This window comes from Chrysoperla carnea, chromosome 5, assembly GCF_905475395.1.
Source record: "Chrysoperla carnea chromosome 5, inChrCarn1.1, whole genome shotgun sequence".
NCBI lineage: Eukaryota > Metazoa > Arthropoda > Insecta > Neuroptera > Chrysopidae > Chrysoperla > Chrysoperla carnea.
Genome location: NC_058341.1, coordinates 31,983,359 through 31,995,793, shown reverse-complemented (window position 1 = coordinate 31,995,793; position 12,435 = coordinate 31,983,359). Strand labels below are relative to the sequence as shown.

The 12,435-nt window shown below is 27.9% G+C and overlaps 1 protein-coding gene across 1 annotated transcript in view; it reads left to right on the top strand.

Moving 5' to 3' along the window:
* Window positions 1-925: 925 nt before the first annotated feature.
* The window catches only part of LOC123300511, a 53,089-nt gene continuing 41,579 nt past the window's right edge, over window positions 926-12,435 (top strand). Inside the window, exon 1 of the mRNA XM_044883094.1 lies at window positions 926-1,356. Coding sequence (XP_044739029.1) covers window positions 1,091-1,356 — 266 coding nt within the window. The 5' untranslated portion in view covers window positions 926-1,090. The remainder of the gene's footprint in view (window positions 1,357-12,435) is intronic.

Sequence of the window (12,435 nt, the reverse complement as noted above, 5' to 3'; positions counted from 1 at the left end):
GGGAGTCAGTCAGCCACCTTCAAATACGGCTACATTGTATTCTAGATATTATTAATGTATGTAGTCAATTAATGTGTTATTTTTAACTCTAATGTACAACGAAACTGTTTTTTATAATAAATATTGTGTATCAAGTGTTGTATTAATACAGATATCTTTCTTCAACCGCCAATACTCCAACTATAGTGGTTTCTTTTCAACAATAAAATTGATTAACTTTGCGTTATTATATCTCAATAATGAGACGGTCAATAATTTTGTTTTTTTTTTTTAAGCTCGTACAAACAGAATAATGTTCAGTTAGTTTTTGAAAATATCTGAAGGCTAGTTTTTTCTAGAATAAAAAACTTGTTAAAAGCATAACCTTTCCTATGCTTTCGATTTTTTCTCTCCAAACTTTAATTAAACTTATCTGACACTATACCCATATCGAGACAACAGCCTAAATTGAAAGTATATTACAGAATACAAATACTTACTTGTATAAAATCCTTAAATAAGCCCGACTGTGGTGAATAATAAGCTGCGTAGTCGAAAGACAGTATATAGACGGAAGATTTTGCTTCGGGATAGACAAGAGATTATAATGAGGGATATTGATTAAAGAACTATAGTTTCACTTTTATTAGCGTCCATTTTTCTATCATACAAAAAGCAGAATTAATGGCCTACCTATTGATTACCGTGAACTCTTTTTTATAGCTACTAAAAAATTTGTTTAACGATTGAATATTCAATCCGTTCTTAAGATTGGATAAAAAAAAACATTTCCAATAACAAATTTTTGTTTTACCTAATTTGGCACTAATTTTATCATTTTATATTTTTCAGATTTGGACCATCAAATTCATTACTGCCATAACGTGAAAATTTTAAAATAGTGTTCTTTTGTGTAGGATTCAAATTTATTTCTAGTGTTTCTAAAAATTTTTTTCAGTAATTAGTGTTAGTGTGTTTTTAATAAATTCGGAAAAATGTTTGACGGTTAATTCGTGTTTATAACAATAATACAAAAAAAATTTTAATTTTAAACGTGTTAAAAAATTATATTTCATTAAATAATTTATTTGTTTTAAAATCGTCAATAAAAATGTCGAATGAATCAACACCGATATGTAGATGTCGTGTCTTGTGGTTGGGCAGTGCGGTACCACAAGCAAGTAAAGATGGTCTTCAAGGTGTACAAGAACCATTACGTGAATTGTATCCAGAGCAAGGTGCGGCGGGGGCACGTGGATTAGATTCATGGCTATCTGTGTGGTCAAATGGTATATTATTAGAAAATGTTGATGAAAACCATAAAAAAGTTACACGATTCTTTCCAATTGAAAGTTTACATTATTGTGCAGCTGTTAGGTGAGTTGTTTCTAAGATCACTTACTTATAGTAATTATTATTCTTCGAAACAGTTTTATTTTTATTCTTGAATATACTCTTTAAAACAATGTACATTTTGCAACAAGACAAGAATTTATATTGGCAAATGAGGGCCTTAGGACCCATAACATTGAGAAAGTGCGGTATTGAGAAAATTCTGCGGTGAATTTTAAGGACATGCGAGAAGATTGTCAGTTAAGCCGTACTTTTTGCTTTTTTTTTTAAAAGAATTTAGGTAATCCAAGAATACCTTGCCTTGTTGCCTTGTTGCAAAGGCATAAGTTTATAGGTATCTTAATGCTCTGGGGGTCTAGGTTGGCTCATAGCTGAAAATTGACGAAATACTCAAAGAATAAGAAACTAATGTGGAAAATAGAATGAAAAAATTAAAAGCCAAATTTGTTAAATACTTCTATTTTATAAATCGAAATTACATTTTGAAAGAATGAAACATCTCGCAGTCTAATTCCTATTTCGAGAGTTTTTCGAAACTTTTTCGAGTCATTGCCTTAAATCAGATTAGAGTAGGTTTCTTGAGGTTGTCATGTCTCCCACCATTTCTTCTAGATGACATCCATCAAGTAAACGATGATCCAATCGATTCTGTCACAATGAATAAAAATGACTTATCCAATTTATTTTCTCTAATTTCACGATATGTGAGTTCAATCCAATTTAACGATATTTGGGTTTTTTTTGGTTCGGAAAATGGGGAAACTTTAACTATCCTCCGTTTTTAATCCTCCGTGTCTTAAAGTACGGGTAGAAATTGGAAAAATAGTGTTAATCAATCGCCATCTTTAACAATAACTAAATGCTTGTATCAATAACAGACATTAGTTTCAGATTTTAAAAGTGTTAATTTTCACCTCATAAATTGTTTCCCAACGTTTTCACCAAATTTTTATTTCGTTTTTTATTTATGACCAGGTCTTCTAATAATAATTTGTTTTCACAACAAATTCCACGATACTTTTGTAAATTTGACAATTTTCAAATTCATTCACGTGAATTTCACATTCAGCCGTTCTTATTGAGATGTAAGAAATCCAATCACTAAGCGAAGATGTTTTTGGAAAAAGTAAATAGAAAAATATAATAGTCATAAATTCCATTGAAATATTTTATCATAATAAGTAGATCACCTGCCTTCACATCTGAAAAATTTCAATATTTAGCTTACGGCTAAAAGAAGTAGTATCTTATAAATCACTTCAAACTAAATGTTTAATTTATTATCTTGTCATTGTTACACGCATTCAGAAAAAAAATTAATTTTAATTAAGAAAAATTTATTTTTTTAATATGGAGGGAAATTGTAGTACCAGGGATTAAAATTAAAATTCATATTTTTTTAGAAATTTTATAAAATTTATCATTGGAAATAGCCTCTCCATATAAGACTACTAAACAGTTATATACACAGATACCGATAAAAACCGTATTTATATTTTATTAATTTATGATCCGCGATACAAGATTATTATGTCTCATGGATCACATCTCAATGAACGTAAGACCACGTCCCGATTGTGTCTAAAAGTGATTTTTTGAGCATGTATAATCTTTAATGTTCATGCGAAATAACATCAAGTAATTGAAATATTGAAAAACCTACAAGTTTCTCTTAAAAAAGGATGTTTATAAGCCTTCTTTCCTCCATTCGTACTATGCCAACCTTTAAATGGTAAGTTCATCTATAACAAAGGAGAAAAAAGGGTAAAATTTCATATTATCATTTATCAGTGATACATTAGATTATTTTACTTGAAAACAAATGCACATGGACAAGCATTCTTTTGGTTGCTTGCAAATGATCTGAGGTACTACACATTATTCTATATCATAATAATGAATAATTCTGTAATTAATTGATTTAAAGAGAATTTATTTATTTTTTATATTCATTTATTTATTTTTAAAAGTTGGAAAATAAATTGCGAAACCATGAACCTTGACATTTTGTAATGAGAGAAGAGACTTCTTTCAAATCATATGTGAATAAATTGATTCATAATATTAAAAATGCACATCGTGCCATCTTTATCTATTATGTATTATAATGTATAATATTATTTTTATTTATCATAAAATCTTTATATGTGAATAACTTTACACTTTTTAAATACTAGGGCTGTCAATTTCAGTTCCTTATCAGGGAAACCCTAGTTTGATATAAAACTTTTTTTTAATGAATACTGACGTATGAACCCACTGCCTTTGTTTAAGAATAGTTTAATAAACAATTAGATAATATTTCGAGTGGTGACTAGTTAGTATTCGCAATCAATTCCTACTTTATTTACCAGTCTTTAGCATTCGAAAGCTTATTTTATGTGAACCCTTTCATAAATATTTTTGTTGTCTGGATTTTACCTTCAATTTTTTCCTGGTTTAAAGCTTTCTTTTTTAAAGGTGCACTCAGATCCAGATGGCATAATAGAAGCACCAAGGCGTTTCTCTTGTGAATAGAAAATGATTCATTGTAGGCTGATAATGATTGTACCTATACATATTAATTCTGGAGATCATTTAAGATCCAAGTAAATGACATCTGGTAGGGCAAATATTACCCAATAATTGTTTTGTTTATAAACAATTAGCCAAGGTCATCTTGTTTTTGAAAAATAAGTCTTAGTTGATGTTTGGATATTCAGGATTCAATAAAAATGCAAATATTGATCAAGTAGCCAAAATGTGTGCAAATACCTTAAACAGTCCAGAGTCATTTCTTGGAATGGACATCCCTAAACAAAAAATATATCTTAAATATATCAGATATATATTGGTATGGAAATTATATACATTGCATATATATTTATTTCAATGGGTGTTGTACCTTGAATCACGATTTACATTTATAAGCGTTATAAAATAATTTTTTGCAAAATAGCCATGGAAGTATTCTATTTTATAGCACCATTTTCCTTGCACCCTATATCTTTTTGAGAATTCAAATATTTAACAGCATTCAATACTCAATTTTTACTTTTAATTTGCGATTCATGGTAGAAGATAATAATGTACAGTGGATCATATTCCGATGTACCTAGGATTAGCCTCATCGATTGTACCTGTAACCACTGTGTTCAATATATTATCGTTACAGTTCATTCCAGGAAACCACATCACAAAATGTAGGTGATTGAAATTTTAATAACTAATTTTAATGAGTTTTCTAAATTATTATCGTGCGTTTGAGGGATTAGGCTAAATACAAAAAGTGTCCGATATCGACCGATACTTTTTATAGTTAATTATCTTGAAATATTAATCGAATTGGCCTTGTGGTAATGGTGCCCGCATTTTTATGACTAGCCCTCATGAAGCTAGTCAAAATCAAAAATTTTTTTAAAATTACCGGATCTCCCACGATACTTTCGTTTTTACCTTATTTTACTTGAAAACAAAGCACAATTTCCAACATTCTTTCCGTTGCCTTCCCTCTGATAAGTCTTTAACAACTTTGTCTTTATATCGTACAGAATAAAAAAGTACTAATTACAAGAAAATTTGTTTTAACATGGCAGCAAATAAATATCTTTTTCGTGCAGTAATTTAGTTTTTAAACAGTCAGATACTTATTTTTCGAATTAAATATGGAGACTATTATTGACTCAAGAAATACTTACTTGCTAAAAGAACATCAACCACAAAGTAAATGATTTTACTTCTTCAATCCAGTAATTTTGTTCACAACGTGGATATCAATATCTTTTAAGAAATTTAAGGGTGAATCAACAATAGTACATTATTATCAAGGTACAACAATATACCCTTAATATAAAAAAAAAAACACTTCATATAATACATAATACAATGAGAAAGGTAATTTTTTGATCTCAAAATTTTGATCACGCAACGAATACGAAATAAATATGTATAAATTCTCATGCTAACAAATTATTATTGTTTAGTTTTTTTTTGTTTTGTTTGTTATATACCTTCGGGTTTTTGTTATTATTTTTGTTGGAAGTTGAAGAAAAAATAATAATTTTGTTTTCCAACTTATGAACGTTGCAGTTGTATTATTATTATTTTGTTTAAACGATGCTTAAAAAAACACACAGGGGTTACGTACAGGATATTATTATTAAAAAAAGTCTTTAGACTTTTTGATTGTTTTTGTGTCTGGTTACTTTATTTTAATTCAAAAGAACACGATGTTCTAAAAGATATGAGTTATTAAGGATGTTTGGCGTTTTATAGTAGGGTTGTGGGAAAAAGAAATGAATATATCTTTACTTTATGTTGTATGTAGCGAAAATTGTATTTTAGAACTTTGTAAGTAAATGTATCCGTAAATATACGGCTAGCTAAGAAATGCTTCGAGGATCAACTGTGGTAAATTTTTTTTACTGCCAACTTTGGTTATTATCAAAATTTGAATTTGTCTAATATCAATCGAGAAATTGGCATAATAACAAGCAATAATTATCAAAGCGGTATCTTGTAAATGTTACATTGGATTATTAAAACACCGCGAATACTTTTTGAATGAAAATGCGATGTAGAATTGCTGGTTTACTCCTATATACTTATACTCCTATTTTCATTAGAATTCCTCATAGGCTGAACTTTTGTGAAGACTCTAAGCTTACATTACTTACTTTTGATAATGTAATTTTTAAAAAAACAAGTGAAAACAAACAATTGACTGAGTTAATTGTTGAAATACCATGTATAGGCAGTGTTGATTACTCTTTCACATTACACATACATACATGTCACATACCACTAGTTCGATTTATATCTAGGCATATAAATATGGCGAGTATGACAAAGTACATGCGTTAAGCAATGCATCTAAGTAAGAGATATTATAGATGCTATATGAAATTGCAAAAAAGACTTGTATCGTGGCTTCGATGTCTTTTCAGCTATACAACAGTTCTTCTGTTGTGTGCCTGCATAGAGTGGGAGCATAGTTTTAGAAAAATCACCCATTTTCTCATATTTTGGCTCGATATCTCCGAAACTAGTTTCCTAATCGTTATATAAATACGATTTTTGTAAATTATGGGTCAAAATTACCTTATAAACAGAGTTTTATCGAAATCGGAGCCAACATTTTTTTTTCGATTTTTTCGATTTTTGTAAAGGGGTACCCCTTAAAAAAATTCTAAAAAATCGAAAAAAATTTATGGTTTCTGATTTGGATAAAACTTAGTATATAAGGTAATTTTGACCCAAAAAATTCAAAAATCGTATTCATTTGATCATTGGAAGCATAGTTTTTGAAATATCACCCATTATCCCATATTTTGGCTCGATATCTCCGAAACTAGTTTCCTAATCGTTATATAAATACGATTTTTGTAAATTATGGGTCAAAATTACCTTATAAACAGAGTTTTATCGAAATCGGAGCCAACATTTTTTTTTCGATTTTTTCGATTTTTGTAAAGGGGTACCCCTTAAAAAAATTCCAAAAAATCGAAAAAAATTTATGGTTTCTGATTTGGATAAAACTTAGTATATAAGGTAATTTTGACCCAAAAAATTCAAAAATCGTATTCATTTAATGATTGGAAGCATAGTTTTTGAAATATCACCCATTATCCCATATTTTGGCTCGATATCTCCGAAACTAGTTTCCTAATCGTTATATAAATACGATTTTTGTAAATTATGGGTCAAAATTACCTTATAAACAGAGTTTTATCGAAATCGGAGCCAACATTTTTTTTTCGATTTTTTCGATTTTGTATAAAGGGGTACCCCTTAAAAAAATTCAAAAAAACCAATACTTGTAATTTTGGAATAATTAATAATTTTGAATGGAATACGCAAAGTTAATTTGTGATAAGGAACATTTTTTACATTTAAACTTTTGTTCTATCTCTATCGGTTTACAAGATGGGTCCTACGGACCCAAGACCCAATTGACCTATGATGCTCATTTACGAACTTGACCTCACTTTTTACGTCCTGAGTACGCTGTAAAAATTTCAGCTTGATATCTTTTTTCGTTTTTGAGTTATCGTGTCCACAGACGGACGGACAACCGGAAATGGACTAATTAGGTGATTTTATGAACACCTATGACAAAATTTTTTTCCTAGCATCATTATTTTTAATCGTTACAAACTTGGGACTAAACTTAATATACTATGTATATTTCATATATACATGGTATAAAAATAGGTATACCTAAGTTTTACTCCAAAATATATTTCTTAAATCCAAATAAGCTAGGTAAAATTACCAAATGTATTAAGAATTTATTGATAACCTACATTAAGATCCCTATTGGTGGCATAAATGGAAATAAATTTGAATATTTGTTCTCAATAAATGCTTTTATATTTAAAAAAAAACGAGAGGTGTCGTGGGACACCAAGTAGGAACTATATTCTTTTCGTACCTTGGTACATTATAAATGACGCGCTTACTTTTTTTTATATAGAAGATATTTTTGTGAAAATTTAAGGTATTAATTTTAGAAGTCAAATACTTGTTGTATTCTTTAATCAATTTAATTTTATAGCTACTTTTAGTTTTTACTGTATGGAGTAATTGAAGTATTAGTTTAAAAAAGACATACTTCTGATTTCGTAGTCCCAGTATCTGAGTACATTACGTTTGATTTGATTAGGACACATATTATGACATAAGATAAAAACTGCATTGTACTTTAAATTATCTCTGTTTTCTTTAACTTCTGATAACTTCCACAACTCAATTTTTTTAAATGATCAAATATAAAATTTTGTCGGTTTTTGGTGTCTGTTGCAGTTTTTTTAGTTTTTACTCCCAACTAGCAAACAAATATGTGTGATAAGGAACATAGTTCTAACACTTTTTTACAGCAGCGTAATTTTTCAATAATCTAATAACGAATGCAATTTCTATAAATCATGTTGCATAAGGGCAATTAAATGACTTCTCTGGCTGGTTTAAAAAGCTATATCTAGATATTTGTAAATACCTATTGGCATAACTAAGTAAGAAATTTCTTTTTATTTATTTAATATTCAAATTTTTAGATATAAAACATTTAATTTAAATTAAAAAAAAAAGAGTTTAACTAAAATTAAATAATGAATTACCCATAATTTTTAAGCAATTATTTTTAAATGTTTTATTGCATCAAACACTAATCGCACTATTAAATAATTTATTATATAAGTGTTATCGTGTCATATATTAAGATAAATTACCTAGGTAATAATTAATTTTTATTTTATTTGAAATCTATAAAATTTAACTGAATTTTGGAGTAGGAGATTTTAAACATATTTAACCATCATTTGCGGTCATATATTCTTATATATTACTAACATCTCTCGGTGTCGTTTTCCCGAGAAACTCTCAGTATTTGAGTATATACCTATACTCAAATTTTTTTTAATAAAAATGAAATAATCCAACGTATTTCTTATTTTATTTATTAATAAAATTTTTATGTAGTTATTTTTATTTAAATGATTTATTGCAGTTCGTGTAGGATGATTTTACATTGTTTTGAATATCTGTTCAACATAATAACTTGATTTAAGAATAAAAATTACTGCGTAAAAAAAATTTTAGTCATAATTCTAAGGAAGGTTATTTGAAGAAAAGCAAATCCTCTTTAATTTTGTATATAGCTTTTTGTTACGTGTAGGTTTTGCGAACAAATCCTTTAATAATTTGTCCAAAATACTAAAATTATAATAACCAGGGTCGGTAACCAGGTAGAAATAACAATATTCTCCATGGAACATAAAGATATGTTGAAAATTTCAATTTCAAAAACGGGCCCATTACAATAACTTTGTTTAGTGGGAAATTTACGAAACAGAAACTCGAAAAAACATCGTAACTGTAACTTTTTACAAACTTTTTGAATACTGACAATGGAATAGCCATTACAGTTTTCAGTTGAAATAAAATATGATTCATATAATAATGGATCAATATCGATAATAGATCTTATCAAATATTAATTGAAAAACATGATTTAAACTTCAAACAGATAAATAATTAAAGTAAAATAAAAGCTTCTAAAAATAAACACAAACAGATTAAATCATACAATATGAGAATGTAATCATTTCTTAATAATTTATTTTAATTAATTGTACACAAAGTTTATTTTTGTATTCATTTATTAAATTAATCAGTTGTATAATAGGTAACTATGTATGTTTGTTTGTTGTCTATTATAATTGTATTTATTACCTTTGTCCATGACTTCATAAGGTTAATAATGTTGACTGACGTTGGAAACCGGAAATTCAGTAGACGTGGGTGTTTTTTTAAAAAAACATACTAAAGACAAACATTACAAATATATTATTATGATTATGATCATTATTATTATCATTGTTAAAAATATGAAAGTTAATAACAAAAATATGATACAAAAATTTATTTGATATGGGGTAAACGTGGTATTATGGGGCTACCTTTCTTTCAAATAAAATGTTCCAGGAATATAATTTAAAAAACGGCTAATACTCATGGACTTTCAAGTTTATAAATCCCGAAAAGATTAAAGGTCGATAGAGATGATTCCGAATGGTATAATATTTAGCCGGTTGGAACAAGTACTTGAATTTGCAGATGATGCAGATTATTACTATAGCAAAAAAAATGCTCCCAAGCAGGAGAGGTGATAGTGAGACGAAAGCAGATGTTGTTGATCTGAAATGTAATTTTCGAGCTGTGTAAGGCTTCAAATTTTCCAGTATACAAATTCTTTAAGTACTTGGGCTCAACCATAACGGAAAAAACAATGTTGGAGACCATGACTTCATTGGCGATAATTCGCTCAACGTAATTGCCCAGTTCTTTCAGAGCTGCTTAAAACCTACGGACTTTAATCTCAAAAGTGAAAAGTGACCAAAACTTATTGGTATTCGTTTTTGCGCCTATCATGGTTGACTCAAGGTACTAGAAATTTTTTTAGAAGTCTGAATTTTGAAAATGATGTATGTGGACTTGGAAACCATAAATTAAATTGATTCTTAAACAATAGAACAAGTTTTATCGAAAGTTTTGTCGTATTTGGAGCAGAAAATTTTTAATACATAAATTATATCTAAAAATTACAAAGATTGAATTTATTTTTGGAATATTTCAAGATATTACAAGATAGAGAGTTTTTCGATTTTTGTTTTCAGTAACCAACCATTTATGCATAATTTTCTTCATTCTCAGTTAATTAAATATCGAATAATTAAATTGCAAAAGTCAATTATACTTTCTCTTCCCAATCAAAATGATATATATTTTTTCATAAAATTTGAGACATTAAGTACTCAAGTACCTTCCTATTCACCTTTTCAAAAAAATATCTTACAAATTACTATTATTATTGTTGCAAAAATTATCAATCATATTAAAATAATTATAATGATAAAAATAAATTATGTAGGTACGTTTCTGTATTTTTATATAATTTTTCTTTTCCACGTAATTTTTAAAAAATTACAAAGAAATTTTTCAATAGTGAGAATGACCTTTAGATGGTAGATCGACAACATATAAAACAGACAAAGTAAATTACCGTATTAATATGAAAATAGTCAGTTTTAATCAATTTTTACAACTTTAATTTAAAAACAAAATTTAGCAGCGAAAACTCTATTATAGATAAAACCGTTTTGGTTTAAAATACGCAAAAACAAGAATTGTAATAAAAATAATCAAAAATTTCAAATTTTAAAGTGTCGCTTTGCTGAGCATTATATCAAAGTCTACACTGTTGAAGTGTCGATTATCTTGGTGGGATAATTAAAAATTTGCCACGCCTGTAACTAAAAAAGGAAACTCGGTCAATTATGTCCTTACTCGGTGATGTTCGACTACTTAAGGGCTATGTCAACACAAATTTTTGACTCGTAGCGCCACAAACTTTTAGCGCCACAATTTGACTGAAAATTTGAAAAAATCGAAGCTATAACGAGTGTGATTTCTGAGTTTCAAAATAAATATTTTAAGGGTTTCCCCACTAAGGTTTTCTAAGGGTTAATATTTTTGATTTATTTAAAGGAACTCTCGTTAGTTTATTCGAAATTCTCATTCATTATTTTCACGATTCTTGAGCATTTTGATTTTGACTTATACTTAGATACCTATACTTAGATATTTGGTGAGCTGTTCTCATGGTATCGTAGGCAAGATGAGATCGTTAATAACTTTTGTAATATATTATCTTAAAAAATAAGATGGTTAGAATATCATAAAATTTTTGATTTCATTTTTCGAGATGAAAACAGTTACTTTCTATTAGAACTGATAAAAAGTACAAGTACCTAACTAGCAACAAGATACTTTATAATTGCATTACATATGAATAGACGTCATAACAATTGCACTATTATATGATGGATTAATACTTATGCTTGCTTACCTATATAATTAATTTTAAAAATCTCTCAGCAAAAATTACCTACTCTATGTATATGCGGTGCTTATCTATTTATGCATAATAATGTAAGCAAGCATTGTAATTTGCATTTTTCATTTTTTACAAAAGAATCTTATAATAATAAAATATACCCTTAACTTATTATTTTGCTCATTAAGTAATTTTTTTCTTCTAATTAGTATGTCTCAACGACTTTGGCCTTCAAATTAAGCCTATAGGCCAAGAAATCTTCATGGGTATGGGGAAAAAATTTATGCTTAGCACTAGAATTGTGTTTTTAACTGGACCCATAACCTGTTAATTAGACTTTATAGTTTTATTCTCTATTCAAAATATGTTCCTAATTCATATTTGATATATGATATTCATAATTCACATAAGATATATGATATTCGATACCCTAATAAATGTGAATTGTTTTAAATAAAAACAAAATTTAATAATGCTTCTGGAGCTGAAATCTGGTCTATAGTACGCAAAGTTTGGAAAGTATCTTAAGAATTATTAAATAGAATATTCCAAGAATAAATTAGAAAAGTACCCTGAGATTAAAGCCAACATTTCAAAAACTATTGATTCTGGTTGTCCTGAATGAACCGCTCAAATGTCTTCACGGATATGCAAAGCTTTAAAAAACTAAGGTTTATGAGATAATTCTAGTTTGTTCAAAGATAAAAATCTCAAATATTTGTAATATC